The 20,764-nt window shown below is 43.6% G+C and overlaps 1 protein-coding gene across 1 annotated transcript in view; it reads left to right on the top strand.

Annotated features, from left to right (window-relative positions):
* Positions 1-20,029, top strand: part of PDLIM1 (PDZ and LIM domain 1) — a 53,611-nt gene extending 33,582 nt beyond the window's left edge. Inside the window, exons 5-7 of the mRNA XM_002821013.6 lie at positions 10,229-10,380; positions 18,922-19,039; positions 19,493-20,029. Of these exons, the coding sequence (XP_002821059.2) occupies positions 10,229-10,380; positions 18,922-19,039; positions 19,493-19,679 (457 nt within the window). The 3' untranslated portion in view covers positions 19,680-20,029. The remainder of the gene's footprint in view (positions 1-10,228; positions 10,381-18,921; positions 19,040-19,492) is intronic.
* Positions 20,030-20,764: the final 735 nt, after the last annotated feature.

Here is a 20,764-nt window from a genome sequence, read left to right as displayed (position 1 = left end):
TAATGATTAGTGATGTTGAATATCTTTTCATATGCTTGTTAATCATTTTTGGCTAAATGTCTATTCAAATCCTTTGATCATTTTTTAATCGAGCTATTTGTTTTTTGTTGAGTTGTAGGAGTTTTTTTTATATATTCTGGATATTAATTCCTTATCATATGTATGTTTTACAAATATTTTTTCTATTTCATAAGTTGCCTTTTCACTCTGTTGTTTCTTTTGTGGTGCAGAAGTTTTAAAGTTTGATGTAGTTCTATTTGTTTATTTTTGCTTTTGTTGCTTGTGTTTTTGTGTCATATTCAAGAAATCATCACCAAACTCAATGTTAGGAAGCTTTTTTTATTTTTATTTTTATTTTTTAATAGAGACAGGGTCTCAGGCTGGTCTCGAACTCCTGGGCTCAAGTGATTCTCCTACCTTGACCTCCCAAAGTGCTGGGATTACAGGTGTCAGCCACAGCACCTGACCCCCTATGTTTTCTTTTAGAAGTTTTATATTTATAGTTTCTGGTCTTATGTTGGTCTTTAATCTATTTTGAATTACTTTTTCTTTCTTTCTTTTTTTTTTTTTTGAGACGAAGTCTCATTCTATTGCCTGGGCTGGAGTGCAGTGGCATGATCTTGGCTCACTGCAACCTCTACCTCCTGGGTTCAAGTGATTCTTTGGTCTCAGCCTCCTGAGTATCTAGAACTACAGGCTTGCGTTGCCACTCCTGGCTAATTTTTTTGTAGTTTTTGGTAGAGATGGAGTTTCACTGTGTTGGCCAGGCTGGTCTTGAACTCCTGACCTCAAGTGATCTGCCTGCCTCAGCCTCCCAAAGTGCTGGGATTACAGGCATGAGCCACTGTCCCCGGCCAAATTATTTTTTTATGTGGTGTTAGGTAAGGGTCCAACTTCATTCTTTTACATGTGAATATCCAGTTTTTCCAACACCATTGAAGAAATTATTCTTTAACCATTGTGTAGCTGTGGCACCCTCGTTGGAGATCATTTGACAGTGTATGCAAAGGTTTATTGTGGGCTCTCTATTCTATTTCATTGGTCTCTATATCTGTCTTATGCTAGTACCATACTGTTTTGATTACTGTAGCTTTGTAAAATATTTTGAAATAAGGACATATGAGGCCTCCATTTTTGTTTTTCCTTCTCAAGGTTGTTTTGGCTATTTAGGATCCTTTGAGATTTTATATAATTTTACAATGGTGTTTTTTTATCTGCAAAAAATGCCATTAGAGTTTTGATAATGATTGCATTGAAGATGTAGATTGCTTTGGGTAGTACAGATATTTTAACAATCTTAGGTCTTCCAGTCCGTGAACATGAGATGTCTTTTTGTTTATTTGTGCATTCTTTGGTTTCTTTCAACAGTGTTTTATATTTTTAAACATTTAAAAATGTTTTATAATTTTAAAATGTACTCTATTCAGTGTACAAGTCTTTCACCTCCTTGGTTAAGTTTATTAGGTATTTTGTTCTTTTTGATGATTACACGAGATTGTTTTCTTAGTTTTCTTTTTGGATTCTTCACTGGTAGTGTATAGAAACAACTGTTTTTTGTTTGTTGATTTTGTATTTTGCAGCTATGCTGAATTCATTTATTAGTTCCAATAGTGTGTGTGTGTGTGTCTGTGTGTGTGTGTGTGTGGTGGGGGGGGGATCTTTAGGGTTTTCTGTGTATTTGATCGTCGCATCTTTGAACAGATACAATTTTACTTCTTCCTTCCCAATTTGGATACCATTTATTTCTTTGTCTTGCCTAAGGTCTCTGATTAGGACCTCCAATGCTATGTTGAAAAGAGGTAGTAAAAGTTGGCATTCTTGCCTTGCTGCTGATCTTAGAGGAAAAGCTTTTGGTTTTTCATTTTGAGTGAGATGTTAGCTGTGGGTTTTTCATACATGGACTTTATTATGTGGAGGTAATTTCCTTTCATTCCTGTTTTGTTGAGTATTTTTATCATGAAAGTTTGTTAAATTTTGTCAAATGCTTTTTCTGCATTCAGATAACTCTGGTTTTTGTCCTTCATTCTGTTAATGTGATGTGTTACATTGATTGATTGTTATATGTTAAAATATCCTTGCATTACAGGATTAAATTCCACTTGGTCATGTTGTTTAATCCTTTTAATATGCTGTTGAATTTGGTTTGCTAGTATTTTGTTGAGTATTTTTGCATCAATATTCATTAGTAATATCAGTCTATAGCTGTTTTTTTTTTTGTAGTATCTTTGGTTTCAGTATCAGGGTAATACTGGCCTCATAGAATGGGTTTGGAAGCATTCTCTCCTCTTCAGTTTTTTGGAAGAGTTTGAGAAGGATTAGTTTTAATTCTTTTAAAATTGTTTGATAGAATTCACCAGTGAAGCCGTCTGGTTCTGGGCTTTTCTTTGTTGGGATGTTTTTGATTACTGATTGAACCTCCTTACTAGTTATAGGTCTGTTTAGAGATTTTTAATTTTTTTATGATTCAGTCTTGGTAGGTTGTGTTTTTGGGAATTTATCTATTTCTTCTAGGTTTTCTAATTTGTTAATATATAATTGTTCATAGTAGTCTGTTATTATCCTTATTTCTGTGGTATTAGTTGTAATGTCTCTTTCATTTCTGATTTATTTATTTACTTACTTACTTAGAGGCAGTCTCTCTTTCTTGCCCAGGTTGGAGTGCAGTGGCTCACTGCAACCTCTGCCTCCTGGGCTCAAGTGATCTTACCTCAGCTTCCTGAGTAGCTGAGACTACAAGTATGTGTCACTATGTCTGGTTAATTTTTTTTGTAATTTTTGTAGAGACAGGGTTTCACCATGTTTCCCAGGCTGGTCTCGAACTTCTGAGCTCAAGCAATCCTGCATTGACCTCCCAAAGTACTGGGATTATAGTCGTGAGCCACCGTGCCTGGCATGATAGTATTGTTGAATTTTTCTTTATCCTCTCTGATTATCTGTCTAGTTGATCTATCAGTTGTTAAGAGAGGGGTGTAGAAGTCTTCAACTAAAATTGTGAATGCATCTCTTTTCCTTTCAGTTCTATCAGTTTTTGCTTTACATATTTTGAAGCTCTGTTGTTTGATGCACACACATTTAACATTGCTATAGCTGTTGGTGAGTTAACCCTTTTGTGATTATATAATGTCCCTTTCCATCTCTGGTAAATTTACTTGTTCAGAGGTATACTTATCAGATATTATTAATAATATAGCCACTCCTGTTTTCTTTTGATTAATATTGGCATGATATATTGTTCTCTACCATTTTACTTTTAGCCTGCTTATATATTAATATTGGAAATGAGTTTTATGTTGATAGCATATATTTGGGTCATGTTTTAAAATGTACTGTTTTGTATCTACCCTGTTCATTTCTGTCTTTCAGTTGGTTTATTTAGATGATGAACATTAATGCGATGATTGATATGTTAGGGCTTAAGTCTGGTATTTTATTTTGTTTTCTGTTTTCCATTTCTCTGTTTTCATTTTCCTGCTTTCCTGTGGGTTATTTGACATCATTTTTTTTAGAATAACATTTTTATTTGTAGTGTTTTTTATTCTATGTCTTTGTATAAACTTTTCAGTAGTTATCTGGGTATTACATTGTATATATATAACTTATCACAGTTTACTGGTGTCATCATTTCAGGAGTTCAAAGAAGTATAGAAACTTTGCTTCTCTTTGTGAACCTTTGCCCTCCCCTACTTACAATATAGTTAAAATAGATCCTTTTATACACTTAGAACCACATCAGACAGTGTTATAATTTTTGCTTTACTTGTCAACAAGAGTTAGAATATATTGAGAGGGAAAGTATTTTTTAAACCCATATTTTTGCTTATGGGTTCTTTTTTCATTCTTGATATTCCAAGATTCCTTCTTTTTTTTTTTAAGACAGAGTCTCGCTCTTGTCACCCAGGTTGGAGTACTGTGGTGCGATCTCCGCTTACTGCCACCTCCACCTCCCGGGTTCAAGTGATTCTCATGCCTCAGCTTCTTGAGTAGCTGGAATTAATGGGCATCCGCCACCATGCCCAGCTAATTTTTGTATTTTTAGTAGAGACAGGTTTTTGCCATGTTGGCCAGGCTGGTCTTGAACTCCTCACCTCAGGTGAGCCACCATGCCTGGCCAGTCCCTTCTTTTATTTTTTTTCGTCTATTTAGAGAACTTCCTTAAACATTGTTTAGGGTAGCTTTGCTAGAGATAAATGCTCTCAGTTTCCCTGTATCTGAGAATGTCTTGATTTCTCCTTCATTCTTGAAGGATATTTCCACTGGATACAGAATGCTAGGCTGGCAGTTTTTTTTCTTTCAGCAGCTGAAAACATTGTGCTACTTCCTTCTTTTCTTTATGGATTCTGATAAGAAATCTGCTGTCTTTTGAATTGGGTTTCCCCTCTAGATAAGGCGTCATTTTTCTCCTACTGCTTTGAAAATTCTTTCTTTGTTGTAGTTTTCAGAAATTTACTATGATGTGTTTTGGTGTGGATTTTTTTAGGTTTATCCTGTTTCCTGGTCACTTCACTTCTTTATGTCTTTTGCCAAATTTAGGACACCTTCAGACATGATTTCTTCTAGTACTTTTCTAGTTCTACCTTTTTTCTCTTCTTCCAAGACTCCATTGACATGAATTTTTGATCTTTTATATATTCCCATAGGTTTGTGAGGCTCTTCATTTCTTTTTTTTCTCCCCATTCTATTTTTCTATGATCTTGAAATTGTATCATTTCTAATATTCTACCTTCCAGTTCACTGATACTTTCCTTCATCTCCTTCATGCTGATGCTGAGTGTATCCACTGTGGTTTTATTTCAGTTATTTTGTCAGTTCTAGAATTTCCATTTCATTCTTTATATCTTCCGTTTGTTGAGACTTTAAGTGTGCTCATAATTGTTCATTGAAACATTTTTATGATGACTGTGTTACCATCTTTGTTAGATAATCTCAACATCTCTGTCATCTTGGTGTTGGCATCTCTTTATTGTCTTATTTACAGTTTGAGATCTTCCTGGTTCTTCTGAGAGATGTGATTTTTCAACTGAATCTTGAACATTCTTGTTATTATGTTATTAGTTTCTGGATCGCATTAAAACCTTCTGTTTTCACTGGCTTCCTCTCAGATAGGGGGTTGGGGATGCTGCCTCATTACTGACGGGGGTGGGTAGAAAGTCCAGTTTCCCCATTCTGCCTATGTCACACCTGAGGTCATTGGGGCCACTCATTACTGCTGGATGGGGTGGGAGTTCTGGCTCCCCATATGGCTTCCACTGACACCTTATGGGTGAGTGGTGGCTTAAACACTGCTGAGCAGTGGTGAGAGTCCTGATTCTCTCCTAGGTTTTCTTCATTACAGCTGGGTAAGGATGAAATATGGACTCTCTATTGGGCTTTCTCTGAGTCTACCCCAGTGAGACAGTTGGGGAACCACATCATAGCCTGGTGAGACTAGAAGTCTGGGTTCCCCACTTGGCCTTTTCTGGCATTTGGCTGGAGAATAGTGATTGTTGTTTCAACGTGTTGTGTTTTGCTGGGCTGCCCTTTTCTGGTCATTTGGTCAGATACAGCAGGCTCCTCTTGAGACTTCTTCTGTCTGTGCCCATTGCCCTTTCCAGGTTGCTGCCCTCAGCTCCATGTCTGGGATGTCCAAGGAAACAAGAACACCCTGGGAGCTCACCACCATGGTCCTCAGGACGCGGGGTTCCTAGCCAGTGTGCCTTCCGTTGCCCTGTCAGAGTCTTCTCATGTTGTTTTATACGTAATGTCCAGGGTTTTTAGTTTTACTGGGTGAAACAGGGAAAAATATGTCTACCTCATCTTCTCAGACAGGAAAAAGATTTTTATGAGGAGACCATCTTCTGTCTGGATGCTTTCAATAATTCACATAATCCCCCTTTCTATTCCAATTTTTGTCTCACATACAGGTAGTTTTATTAAAGTATCAAAATGTTCTTACTATGTGAGAAAATGACCCTATTAAGGTTGTATCAGCAGTGAGGATTTTTTTTCTTATGGCTGTCTTGTTTTAGCAACTTCTGCCTCCTAGGTTCAAGCGATTCTACTGCCTCAGCCTCCCGAGTAGCTGGGATTATAGGTGCACACTGCAGCACCTGGCTAACTTTTTTTTGGATTTTAGTAGAGATAGGGGTTTCACTGTGTTGCCCAGGCTGGTCTCGAACTCCTGAGCTCAGGCAATCCGCCTGCCTTGGCCTCCTAAAGGCGTGAGCCACCACACCTGACCTAGCTGAGATTTATATAGATAATTAAGTTGCTGCCACAGACGATGGCCCAAGTTTAAAAAAAAAAAGCCCCTTATATCCTCACTCTGGGCACTTCATGGTTCTGATGGAGTAGACTTTCATCCCAGGGTTGCTGTGCTGACCATGCTCCAGAGCCATGGGCGTACCGCTTTCCATCCTCCTTGTCCTTCTGACCCTCACCCCAGCTGCCCTTTTGGCTGGAGCAGGTGTGAGAATCACGTAAGGTCTGCAGGCTCAGCCTCCAAAATCCTCCTCCGGGAGATGGGCTCAAGGGGAGTTTCTGCTTATGTTCTAAAGACCGCTAGGATCCTCCTACGCCTGGCTGTGTCAGCCATCTTATTCAGCAGGGATGGGAGTGGCTTGGCTAGAATAACCCTGGGGCCCTCAGGTCATGTCCTAAAATAGTGGGAGAAAATATTAAACATTTAGGAAACGGATACACATCAGCTCCCAGGGAGAAACAAGAACTAGGAAACTTCGTGTAACATATTGTTACTCCAAAGTAGTTGAATTTGCTTAAACTCGTTATTAAAACTGTACAGAGTGGGTTCAGAAGAAAGTGTTTATTTTCACTGTTCTGCCCTCAAAACTTTTTCTCTTGGAGACTGAGTGGTGTGTATTATATTTTCTGAAGCCATATCACTGTAATATTCTTTCATTGCTGTTATTAATATAAAAACGAGAAATTTTTTGCTCCATTTCTCCTTCATATTTTTGTCATTATTTTTTAAGATATTGTGGTATCATGTCAATAGCTTGTGGTCTAGTGTCTAAGACTTAGACGTTGGATCTTAGGATGTTATTTTTGAGTCACGTGTATCAATACCTTAAGTAAGGTAATAGATATTGAAAGTCCTTTATAAATTGTCCAGTGGTATAAAGATGCTATCATTATTTGGGAAAAATGGTAAGTTTTTTTTTTTTTTTTTTTTTTAAATTATAGAAATCCCTCACAAGGTGATTTGCTGGAAGAATATGTGATGGCCTTGTGGTCTGGGTTCTGTTATTTTTTTGGTGTGTTCCGTTGGTGGCTTCCAGACATAACATACACCAAAGAAGAAGAAAAATCTTTCCCAAGAACATTCCATAGTCTGATCTCAATTTTAAAATAGTCCTAAGTGTAATAGAAAAAAGATTTATCCAAAAATAATGTAATATGCTTATTATGGGGCAAGTTCCAAACTCAGGACTCAAAAGAGTCAGGCGTATAACTCAAAGAAAGGGCTGGAAAGTGAGATAAAGAAAGACCCTTGGTTAAAACAACTCCCCCAGGTGGCCTCATTGCCTGCCCTGAGAGGCACCCACAGTTCCCTGCAGGTGGGGGAAGAGGCCAAGCAGGAGTGGGCAGGACAGGCAGGGATAGCTGTTTTCCCTTCCCCAAATGCAGCCAGCCGGAGTGACCAACCCATGAATCTTGCTACTTAAATTCTGACCTTCTTTGGCAGCCACGAAGCATATGCCACTCTTTGGGTGCCTTTTCCTTTATTGTGAGAACATGGTTGGAGTGGAAGGGAAACACCTGGACCTTGATTGTTGTGACTGACTCTGCCTTTAGCTGGGGACCTGAGTACTGAACGTGCCCCAGAGGTTGTCTCAGAGAAGAGAAAGGAAGAAAGGAGAGGGAGAGAGGGAGAGGAAAAGGGAACTTGCGGAGAATTACCCAGGGAAAACATATACCCTGGAAATGAGTAAGCGTAATTGATATAATTCATTTGCACCTGTGAAAGTGGCTCCAGCCCTAAAGAGAGTCTGTTTTAAGAGTTGCTGAATAAAACCACTCCTGGCCACTGCCTGCATCTGTAAAGCTGGGAGGCAGCCTGGTGGGCTGGAGACTTTATAGCTTTATTACTCAGGAAGCACAACTTGTTTATATACAAGTCTATCCATCTGCATCAATAAATTGCCCCACCATCTGACATTTGCTCTTTGGTTCCACTGGGCACACTGGCCTTCCTCCCTAGCAGCTCAGCTGAGAGGAAGGTGGTGATCTGGGGCCAGGAGGTGGGGCTGCCCATGTCCCTGGTACAGCCCTCAGAGGCCGGCTGCCCTGGAGGACCTCGTGAGTCTGCAGGAACGGGGAGCACAGCAAGGAGGAAGGAGGCCCTGGACCCACTCTGCAGTGTTCGTTCACTTGCCTGATGCCTGCTGAACTGTGACCTGTGCCAGGCACTGAGCCAGGCCTGGGAATGTGATGGGGAGCAAGACAGGCCATGTCCCTGCCCTCCTGGGGCTTACTTTCCAGGGGGAGATAGACAACAAAGAAATAAGGGAATACAGTGGAATCCATGATGAGAGAGCGGGTAGGGAGTTAAGAGTGATGGTGGGGATGTGGCGGACTGTTTGGAGTCGGGGTCAGGAAGGCCTCTCTGAGGAGTGCACTTGAGCAGAGACCTGGATGAAGCATGGGAGCCATGACAACACCTGGGAAGGGCATTGCAGGCTGAGGGCGCAGTAAGTGCACAGGCTGTGAAGCTAGTGTTTCCCAGGCACAGCGGGAAACCTGGTCTCAGTAGAGCGGAGTGGGCCAGGGCTGGCAGGGGATGTGTGTGGAGGGAGAAGTTTGGGTCGCATATGTGAGGGACTTTTTCCTCTGTGATAACATTTACTCCAAAAAAGTTGAATTTGATTAAACATATATTTCAGTATTAAAACTAAATATTTTGTGCTAAGTCAAATGAGAATACATTGAGCCACAGCATGACACAGTCTGACTCATGTTTAAAATATCATTCTGGGCCAGGCACTCTGGCCCATGCCTGTAATCCTAGCGCTTTGGGAGTCCGAGGCTGGAGGATCACTTGAGGCCAGGACTTTGAGACCAGCCTGGGCAACACAGCAAGACTCTGTCTCTACAAAATAATGACAAAATCAGCGGGGGATGGTGGCACACCTGTAGTCCTAGCCACTCAGGAGGCTGAGGCAGGAGGATTTATCTATTGAGGCCAGTAGTTCGAGGTTACAGTTACCTGTGATTGCACCACTGTACTCCCGCCTGGGTGACAGAGTGAGTCCCTGTCTCTAAAAAACAAAAAATATCACTCTGATATTTTGAATAGAGGCCATCACTTTGGCCTCTAGTCAAAAATAAGACTGTCCTTGGGCCGTTAGTGATAGTGGAGACAAGTCACGCATCTTGTCAGCCGTGCTGGTAAGCATGGCATGGCTTGGACCTAGGGGAGGTGGGGAGGTGAGAAGGGGTCAGATGCAGGATAGATTTACAGGTATAGCTGATGAGAGTTTACCTCCCTGTCACCGTCCACCGCTTAGAAAGTGGAGCCCTCGGGGAAAGAGGCAGGCTCTGCCTATCTTATCCTGTTCTGGGTCACCCAGAATGACAGGAGGAAGGTGGGGAAGACAAGGCCTGGCTTGCCCAGTCCCTGGGCCTGAACATCAACAGTTCACAAAGCACTTGTATGTCCCATCCTTACCACCAAACTGTGAACCAGGCAAGGAAAGTACTGTTACCTCTGTGTTATAGGTGAGGAGACCCAAGCGCCTGGCCTTGAGAATCAGGAAGTATTTATAGAGAGGGAAAGCACTGTGAGATTGTCGGGAATGAAGAACACTATGATTCCTGCTTGTGAAAGCAATGTTTGTGGCCCATACAAGGGGGACCCGGCTGAGTTCTTCATGGTTGGGCTGTGGTTGACATTTTTTTTTTTTTTTCTAAATTTTCTCTGGACATAATGCTGTTGATGGAATTTATAAAGAGATAGAGCATTCTCATTCCATTAGGCCAAAAAGTAATTGAGCTACTGAAGCTATTTAGAAGAAGAGCCTCTGATTGCATTGAAGCAGCAGCCAGCTCTGACTACAAAGACATCTCAGTTTCACTGTGCTGGCAGCAGGTCTGTGGCTGATTTAGGAGAGGGCTTTGAGATCATTTCTATCCATCCTTCAAATCAGCAGTGTCTTTGCCTGGAGGAGGTTCCTGGTGAAGTTATTTTTAACTTCTGTCATGTCCTAATCAATTTTTCTAACATTCTTTACAGCTTAGACCATGCTCAGCCTCCAAGCAGCCTTGTCATCGACAAAGAATCTGAAGTTTACAAGATGCTTCAGGAGAAACAGGAATTGAATGAGCCCCCGAAACAGTCCACGTCTTTCTTGGTTTTGCAGGAAATCCTGGAGTCTGAAGAAAAAGGTAATCAGCTCCATCTGCAGTCAGAGGCTCTTGGTCTAGGTCAGATGTGAGAGTCAGTCATTGTGGAAGCACAGGTGAACACACTCTGGAGCCTGCTTTGGAGGGCATGGACTTTTAAAATGCTGAAATTCTTTAAAAGAGATAGAGGAAGAGAGAGAGAGAGGAAGAGAGCGTGCTGACCACATTTTTCCATCTGGGTCTGTATTTAAGAAACTCCAGGCCTGGCCAACTGTGTCATGTCACATGTGCAAGAGGATGCTGAGGTTGGGGTGAGCCTGACTGCTGTGGGAGCCTGTTGGTCTGTCCCTTGGCCATTTATTTGCTTTGAGCCCAGAAACAATACCTTGGTGGTGGCTGAGGAACGCGAGTGATGAAGGCCATGGGCAATGAGCAGCAGAATGAGAATGAATTAGCGCTCAGTGAAGCCAGGGGCTGGCTTTGCTTGGGGACATGTGTTTGCATTTGCTCTAGGGTGGGTGGCCTCTTGAGCGCCCGAGAGCTCCCCCTTGTGGCCATGTTCTTATTCTGTGACCTTTGGCAAATCTCAACCTTCCCAGGCCTGTTTTCTCATCTGTCCATCAGGGATAAAAATCCTTTCCTCTAAGACTATCATGATCATGAAATGGCATAAGTTGTGTAAAACATCCATCATCATAACTGAGTACTCGCTTCATAGTTATTGTGGTGTTTGAAATGTCATGAAGAGGCTTTTTTGTCCTTGGGGTAAGCTTTGATGTTGATGCACCCAGGGTCACCCCGTAGGGTTCTGCAGGTCTCAGGAGACATGCTTCTCACTGAAGACATTATGTAACGTATACTTATTATGATCATGTTTAAGTGGATAGTGGTAAAATTATCTTCACTTAATAACAATGCTATACGTCGAGAAATTGTGACACGTGGATGTATTGAAGAAGGGATGCTTTATTCCCCTCACAGAGATGATCAGCAGCCCTCACACCCACTTCTTCCCTGGTGGTTCCTCATCAGCACCTCCTGTGATGCTCATGGGCAGTCTTTTCCAGAGAGCTGGGTTTTGTACCCTTTCCTGGTCCCTGTGATACCCAGCCCTCCACACTCTCTCTTCCTTTCTTGAGGCTTGGGCACTTCAGTGAGGTCTTGCTTTCTATGCCCTCTTCATCTCTCTCATGGACCCATCTGCAAAGAGACAGTGGATGCTCCAGTGAGAGGACACCTTGTGATGGTGAGTGTGAGACCTGCCTCAGCCAGGCTGCAAAGGGATTGGCATGTTGGCTGAGAGGCTAGTGCCCTCTGGAAGACGAACCTCCCTCCTCAAAGTCCGCAGCCGAAGATTCAGCTTCCTGGGGAGCCCTTTGTGATAAGAAAGTTCTCTCTGAACACACCCGACACCTGGGCTTCCTCCCCGTTTGTGTGATTTCTTTAGAGAGAGTGGCAATTTACAACCATAGGAAATTAGGAAACCATGGGCCATGTGTTTGCATGTGCTTCTTTTATGCTAAAATGATACTGTTCTACCACTGCTTTCCTCTTTTGCTTGGAGTAGCTGAGCAGCTGGGAAGTAATGAGCCATACTTCGTATCAAGTTCCAGTATTAGCTTTGCCTGACAAATAACTTGGGGGCCAACCCTTGAGGATGATAGCTTTGTAAAAACGTGGGAAACCACAGCTTATTTCACTCTTACGTGGATGTGAAACCCTTCAATGAGAGACAAGGTCAAGTTCATCCGTGCCCAACTAGACAAATGCTGCAGAGCTCATCTCGGCTCACAGAGAAGGACCTGAGCATGGATTTGGAAGCTCCATGCTCTTCAAGATCCGGACTCCTATCCGGCACTCCAGCACCCAAATTTGTGGCTTCCATTCCCACGGTTACTTCATGGTCCTGGTTGGCAGCTGGTGTTCCAACCATCATGCTTACCTCCAGGTGACAGGGAGGAAGAAGGGAGATAAGGCTAACCGGGGAGTCCTAATTTCAGATGAGCCAGCTTTCTCCTTCCCAGAAGTCCCACACTACTCTTCCATTTTATTGACCATGATTTAGTCACCTGGCTACACCTAGTTAAATGAGAGTCTGGGAATTAGGATTCTTTTTAAAAAAATTTTAGCCCTTAGTGTGGATGGTTCTTGCCCCAAAGAGAATCAAGATTCTGCCGGAAGGGAAGAGGGAGATAGCAAATCTTGTAGTTTCTCCTGTATCTCTTAATGTGTACCCGCATTAAATCTTTACTGACAGTAACAGGATAAATTCCATTCTAAACATTCCTTACATGCAGAAGGCTCTTGGGGGAAGGAACCCAAATGCCTGTTTTTTTTTTTGTTTTTGTTTTTGTTTGAGACAGAGTCTTGCTCTGTTGCCCAGGCTGGAGTGCAGTGGCATGATCTCGGCTTACTGCTACCTCTGCTTCTCAGGTTGCAGCGATTCTCCTGCCTCAGCCTCCCAAGTATCTGAGATTACAGATGTGTACCACCACGCCCAGATAATTTTTGTATTTTTAATAGAGATGGGGTTTCTCCATGTTGGCCAGGCTGGTCTTGAACTTGTGACCTCAGGTGATCCACCCGCCTGGACCTCCCAAAGTGCTAGGATTACAGATGTGAGCCACTGCACCCGGCCCCAAATGCCTGTTTTTATTTGAGATAAAATGGTGAAAGGTTAAGGCAGTAAAAGCAGTTGATGAGGGGTCCTGTCATTCAGAAAGGCCTCTGGTTCAGAAAGCAGTGCTGCAGGGCAGAAAGAGCACTGGCATCCAGGATCTGCCTCTGACCTGCTGTGACACCTCCAGCAAGTTGCTTGCCTTTCTAAGCTCTAGTTTCTGCACAGGTCCAATGAAGCTAATCCAGGACCTCATGGGATTGTTTACAGGGTTAAGTAAAGCCACGTCTGTAAACTGCCAGGTGCACAGTGAGTAAGGCCCCTGAAGGAAGCTTGGCTACAGCAGTATTTGGTCATAAACCTTGAAGACCCAACACAAGCTGTCTCATTTTGGGTAAAATTCAGCCTCCAGACCAGGAGAAAGGGGCTCTTGGTTCCTCACCTTCATCTTGTTCTGGATCAAATTCCAAAACTTGCAGGCAGAAGAAGCCGTTATATTAAAAAAAAAAAGGTGAAATATACTTAATATAAAATTTACCATCTTAACAAATTTTAAGTGTACAATTTAGTGGTATTAAGTACATTTATGTGATTGTGCTACTATCACCACCATCCATCCATAGAACTCTTTTATTTTGCAAAACTGAAACTGTTCCCATTAAAGAGTATTTCACCATTCCTCTCTCCTTCCAGCTCCTGGTAACCACCCTCCTGCTTATCTCTATGAATTTGACTACTCTGAATCCCTTGTATAAGTAGTGTCATGCAGTAGTTGTCGTTTTGGGCCTGGCTTAGTTCACTTAGCTTAATGTCCTCAAGGTTCATCCATGTAGCATCTGTCAGAAATTCTTTCCATTTTAAGGCAGAGTATTATTCCATTGTTTGTGTATATTACATTTTATTTATCCATTCATCTGTCCTTTGAAGGAGACTTTTAATGATTGGAGGTTTGGAAGGAGCAGTCATGGGCTGAGAAAACACAGTGGTGGCCAGAGACTCTGAGATGAGAAAGCTGGAGACTTGTTCAGCAAGTACCGAGGCTCGTTTTGGCTGGTACCCAGGGTTCCAGGTGAATCCTCGGGTGATCTCGAGTTAGATATGGGGGACCACCAGGTGCAAGGTTAAGAATCATGAGCTTGATTCTAAACGTAGTGTGGAGCCATGCAAGGTTGTTGAGCAGTGAAGTGGATAGAAAAACAGCTGTGGTTTATTTAGCTAATTTTCACTATTTTTCCAGAAATATTTGGGATACAGCATTCACTGTAAGAAGAGAAATTTGGAAATTTTTGTAGTTGCCTGGAGTTCAAAGCAAGCTAGTATTTTCACTATAAGCTAGTTGAGAAGAAAGGAACAGAGATTTCTTTGGATTAGCAGTGTTGGCTGGATATGCGAGAGAAAAAACCTAGAAGCCAGCAGGTGGCGCCGTAGGGCTGAACAGGCCACAGTGAGTCTTGTGTTGGGGCAGGCAGCCTTCTCCCCCGAGCTGTGCCCAGTTTTATCCAGGTCAGGTCTCTTCATTCTAGAAACAGATGTGGATTCTCCTACCTAATGGAGATTTCATGTCCCTCCTGGCTTTTTCTCATTCTACCCTTTTGCAGCCTCTCTTCTTTCCTGGTGATTTTTCTATGGATTGAGTGGATTCCAGGTCTTTAAGTGTGAAATGTGAAAAAGCCCATTGCATAAGAGAGCCCAACCTCATTGAGCTGGTTCTCAGCCCAATCAGTGCCTTTGCAAACTGCCCAGGTATGTAGAGATGCTGCCATTTCCTTCTTGTCATGGGCAGGCAGCCAGATGGCTTCATCAGCCAGAAAATGAGGGAATCCATTTGGGATGCTTGAGGCATGATGCTTAGAGAAGATGCCCACCCAGGCCCTTCTGAGATCCCTCTAGGCAGGGCCAGGATCAGGGTGAGGTGAGGGAGGCACTGCTTTGAGTGCAGAATTTTTTTTTTTTTTTTTTTGAGACCGCTGTCGCCCAGGTTTGGAGTGCAGTGGTGTGATCTCGGCTCACTGCAACCTCTGCCTCCCAGGTTCAAGCCATTCTCCTGCCTCAGCCTCCCAAGTAGCTGGGACTGCAGGCACGTCCCACAATGCCCGGCTAGTTTCTGTATTGTTAGTAGAGATGGGGTTTCACCATGTTGGCCAGGCTGGTCTCGAACTCCTGACCTCAAGTGATCTGCCCGCCTTGGTCTTCCAAAGTGCTGGGATTACAGGCATGAGCCACTGTGCCTGGCCTTGAGTGCAGAATTTAAGGGGGCACTGGAAAACTCAATAATCAAGAAAAAAATGACATTTAAATGCAATATTAAAAAAAATTAATACAGGTAAAATATATGATGAACAAAGTTGGAGCTTTGGCCTCCTCCCAAAGGAAGGGAGGAAGGCTTGGGAAGGGCAAGAAGGTGCCTTAGGCTCGGGGAGAACAGAAGCACCAAGGTGATTTCTCCTTATGCACCTGCTGGTGGGGCAGAACTGAGTCTTCCCCAAGCCCATCTGTAGAGCTCATCACTTAAAACCATGGAGCCTCCTAATCTGCCCCATCTCATGTGCTGCCAGGTGGACATCTGTGTGCATCAGTTCCCAGTGATGAACAGTCCCAGCTCTGAGCGGGGAAGCCTAAGTCTGAGCCGTGGCACCATGATAGGACTGCTGAGAGTTCAGGCTGCATTCACATATACCCTCTTGTTGTTCCCCATAAGCCAGCCAAGTACCCTAAACCATCTCTCATATTGTATTATTCAGCAGTGGGTAACCTGTATTTATGAGGGCTACCGGATAGCTGTGGCTCTGCTGGGCTTGGCAGGGCTGGACCAGGTCCCCTGAGTCCTCTCATTCGAGCCCAGGGAAGAGAGAGGCACTCTGGTGCTTGCTGTTTTCATGGCAGAGGCAATACCTCTGTGGGGACAGGGCCAAACCACACAAGTGCCCTTAGTGCTTTTGCCTGTATAAGGCTCACATCTGCTCACGTTGGCCAAAGTCTGGGGATGGGGAAGTCTACTCTATCGAGAGCAGGGTTTCTCAGCCTTGGTGCTATTGACATTTTGGGCCATATGAGTCCTTGTTGTGGGGCTGCCCTGTGTCTTTTGGGATGTTCAGCAGCATCCCTGACCTCTGCCCACTAGACGCCAGTGGCACCCCCTTTCACTGTGACAATCAAAACTGCTCTCTAGGAGATAAAATTGCCCCCAGTAGGGAACCACTGACTGGAGGTAAGCATGGCAAGAGAGGGGCGGGGTAATTGTGGTCAAAATACAGTCAACCATGTATTCTAAACGCCCCTTGTTGCCAGGCACAGTGGCTACTGGAGAAGCTCTGGTGGGAGGATCGCTGGAGGGCAGGACTTTGAGACACAACATAGCAAGATGCTATCTCTAATCAGTAAAAATAAAAAATTAATAAATGTCTGTTGTGTGAACATGTGTCTCAATTTTTGGTTCGGAAGGATTGGTCAGCACACAGGGACTCACTTTCTGAAAGGACAAGAGAGCTTAAGGCCCTTGTCTGTCAGCCCCGCGATTGCCTGACGTGACTGCAGTCATGGGGTGACCCTCTCCTCATCCCCTCGCCTGGCACAGGAAGCTGTTTCTTTGCTCTTGGCCAGTGGTTCTTGGATCAGCGGCACCTGGGAACTTGTTAGAAATACAAAGTCTTAGGCCCCATCCTGGGCCTTCTGGCTCAGAAACTCTGGAGGTGGGGCCCAGCAATCTGTGTGTTAACAAGGCCTCCAGGTGATTTTTACCATTATTAATAGCTACCATGGTACAGGGCTTTGTTACCTAAGATGTGATGAGTGGGGCCTTAGGCAGCTCAGCATCTAGCTACTAGGGGCTTATTTTACACGCACCAGGCTGACTACAGAAAGGCTCCTTCCTCTGATCTGTAGGAGATGATTGTTATCTGCCTGCTGTATTCTGATGGTTTTGTTCTTTCTGTGTTGTGGATTTCTGTGTTGTGTTATTTATTTTTAAATTTCCAACATTTAAGTTCAGGGGTACATGTGTAGGATGCAGAGGTTTGTTACATAGGTAACGATGTGCCATGGTGGTTTGCTGCACAGATCATCCCATCACCTAGATATTAAGCCCAGCATCTATCAGCCATTCTTCCAGATGTTCTCCTTCCCCCACTCCCCACCATCCGACAGGCCCTAGTGTGTCTTGTCCCTCCACCATGTGTCCATGTGTTCTCATCATTCAGCTCCCACTTACAAGTGAGAATATGTGGTATTTGGTTTTGTGTTTCTGCATTAGTTTGCTGAGGGTAATGGCTTCTAGTTCCATCCATGTCCCTGCAAAGGACAAGATCTCGTTCCTTTTTATGGCTGCATAGTATTCCCTGGTGTATATGTACCACATTTTCTTTATCCAGTCTATCAATGATGGGAATTTAGGTTGATTCCATGTCTTTGCTATCGTGAATAGTGCTGTGATGAACATAAGAGTGCATGTATTTTCATGATAGAATGATTTATATTCCTTTGGGTATACAACCAGTAATGGGATTGCTGGGTTGAATGGTGTTTGTGCTTCTAGGTCTTTGAGGAATCACCACACTGTCTTCTACAATGTTTGAACTAATTTACACCCCACCAACAGTGTAAAAGCGTTCTTTTTTCTCCACAACCTTGCCAGCATCTGTTTTTTTTTTTTTACTTTTTAATAATAGCCATTCGGACTGGCGTGAGTTGGTATCTCATTGTGGTTTTGATTTGTATTTCTCTAATGATCAGTGATGTCGAGCTTTTTTTCATGTTTGATGGCCACATGTATGTCTTCTTTTGAAAAGTGTCTGTTCATGTTCTTTGCCCACTTTTTAATGGGGTTATTTTTTTCTTTTATTGAGATGGAGTCTCGCTCTGTTGCCCAGGCTGGAGTGCAGTGGGACAATCTCAGTCCATTGCAACCTCCGCCTCCTGGGTTCAAGTGATTCTCTTGCCTCAGCCTCCTGAGTAGCTGGAACAATAGGTGCATGCCACCACACCTGGCTAATTTTTGTAATTTTAGTAGAGAGGAGGTTTGACTATGTTGGCCAGGCTATTCTCAAACTTCTGACCTCAGGTGATCCACCCACCTCAGCCTCCCAAAGTGTTGGGATTACAGAAGTGAGCTACTGTGCCCGGCTTATTTTTTTCTTGTAAATTTGTTTAAGTTCCTTGCAGATGCTGGATATTAGACCTTTGTCAGATGGATAGATTGCAAAAATTTTCTCCCATTCTGTGGGTTGTCTCTTCATTTTGATGATAGTATCTTTTGCTGTGCAGAAGCTCTTTAGTTTAATTAGATCCCATTTGCCAATTTTTGCTTTTGTTACAATTGCTTTTCGGGTCTTCATCATGAAATCTTTGCCCATGCCCATGTCCTGAATGGTATTGCCTAGATTTCCTTCTAGTGTTTTTATAGTTTTGGGCTTTACATTTAAGTCTTTAATCCATCTTGAGCTGATTTTTATATATGGTGTAAAGAAGGGATCCAGTTTCAGTTTTCTGCATATGGCTAGCCAGGTCTCCCAGCACCATTTATTAAATAGGGAATCCTTTCCTCATTGCTTGTTTTTGTCAGGTTTGTCAAAGATCAGATGGTTGTGGGTGTGTGGTCTCATTTCTGGGTTCTCTATTCTGTTCCATTGGTCTGTGTGTCTATTCTTGTACCAGTACCATGTTGTTTTGGTTACTGTAGCCTTGTAATACAGTTTGAAGTTGCGTGGTATGATGCTTCCAGCTTCGTTGTTTTTGCTTAGGATTGTCTTGGCTTTTTGGGCTTTTTTTTGGCCAGGTGTTAATCTCCTGTTTTATAGAAAAATAAACTGGGGACCAGAGAGGTTAAGTTACTTGCCCAGGATCACACAGCAGAGTCACTCCAGTTCCCATGGCCTTGCTTGAACATATATTTATAAGTGGTTCTGAAGAGCTGAGTGATACTTATGCAATTCTGCCCTTCCTGGCCAATGACAGTGTTTTCCTCATTTCAGGGGATCCCAACAAGCCCTCAGGATTCAGAAGTGTTAAAGCTCCTGTCACTAAAGTGGCTGCGTCGATTGGAAATGCTCAGAAGTTGCCTATGTGTGACAAATGTGGCACTGGGATTGTGTGAGTATCTTCTTCCCACAGCCTTTGCAGACCCTGCAGGTTGGGTAAACCATGAAAATGTGGAAAGTGCTGGATGTTGCACATTTTGCTTGTGAAGGAGACAAATCCCTCCTGGAAAAATGCAGCAGAGAGGCCAGGAAGGTCCTGTGTCCCAGAGCCAGGTTGTGAAGGTTTTCCTTCACTGCGGAGCCCTTAGGTTATGAACATGTAAAATGAGAAAAATCAGGGCTGCACTGTTGAAGTAGGAGGGGTTTTTGGAAAAATGTCTCTGGACCCTGGGAAGGAGAAGCAAGTCCCTTATGATTGGAGGCCAGTTGGGAGGCCCTGGTTTCCCCTGTGATGGGTTCCTGGGGAGAAGCCCCAGGCTGCTCAGGAAGGATGGTGCCACCTGCTCGGGTGCCACCTGCAGGTGCTTGTCACTGATGGAGTCCCTTCCCTCCCTTGCTTCTGTAGCGGTGTGTTCGTGAAGCTGCGGGACCGTCACCGCCACCCTGAGTGTTATGTGTGCACTGACTGTGGCACCAACCTGAAACAGAAGGGCCATTTCTTTGTGGAGGATCAAATCTACTGTGAGAAGCATGCCCGGGAGCGAGTCACACCACCTGAGGGCTATGAAGTGGTCACTGTGTTCCCCAAGTGAGCCAGCAGATCCGACCACTGTTCTCCAGCTGGCCTCTGCTGCAGCTTTTTCTCTCAGTGTTCTGGCCCTCTCCTCTCTTGAAAGTTCTCTGCTTACTTTGGTTTTCCCTCTGCTTGTAAAACATTGAGTCCCCTCCCTGCCTTGGTTAATTTACTCACACCAGCTGTGTGATGCCCGCTTTTACAATGAAAGGAAAACTGTTTTGCTCAGTGTCACCTTGTCAGCAACACCGTGTCCCTTCCCCCCACCCCCGTTCTCTGCTGCATTTGGACATCAGCCAAATTTGAACCCAATCAAATATGTGTCTGACACTGATTTTGTTTTTACTCAATAAATGTATAGACTACAAAGCAGTGTGGTGTCTGTTATCTGATTATGTGTCCCATTTCCTACTCAAGCCTGATGAGATTTCTGAGGCCTGTCTTCTTGTTTTGGGTTTCTTGTTTCTCTCAGATTTACTGGCCTTTCCCCCGCAACTTGCATCTTAACAAGCTCTGTTCTTATATTTCTTTGAAGCTTACTTGAAATCCTCTTTCTGTAATGCTAATATAAGATACCTAGCTCTGTTTTTTTTTTTTTTTTGGAGACGGAGTCTTGCTGTGTCGCCCAGGCTGAAGTGCAGTGGCCCTATCTCAGCTCACTGCAAGCTCCACCTCCTGGGTTCACACCATTCTCCTGCCTCAGCTTCCCGAGTAGCTGGGATTACAGGCGCCTGCCACCACGCCCAGCTAATTTTTTTGTATTTTTAGTAGAGACGGGGTTTCACCGCATTAGCCAGCATGGTCTTGATTTCCTGACCTCGTGATCCGCCCGCCTCGGCCTCCCAAAGTACTGGGATTACAGTCATGAGCCACCGCGCCCGGCCCTTAGCTCTGTTTTAATGAAATGAAGTTTTCTTTGCATTGGGCTGGTCTGAGGCCTATCTGAGGAAATGAGTGCTTCCCAAATAATAGGTAGGAGCATTAGCAGTTGGCTTGGAAACATTCCCTAGTAAGTCCCTCTTCAGGCTGGTTGCTGACATCACAGCTGCTCCCCTTTGTGAGGGGCAGCAACCTCAGGAAAGTGCCCAGCAACAGCAGAGAGCC

The sequence above is a fragment of the Pongo abelii genome, chromosome 8 (genome assembly GCF_028885655.2).
Source record: "Pongo abelii isolate AG06213 chromosome 8, NHGRI_mPonAbe1-v2.0_pri, whole genome shotgun sequence".
Classification (NCBI taxonomy): Eukaryota; Metazoa; Chordata; class Mammalia; order Primates; family Hominidae; genus Pongo; species Pongo abelii.
Note: the sequence above shows the minus strand (reverse complement) of the source record. Positions and strands in the feature narration are given on the sequence as shown.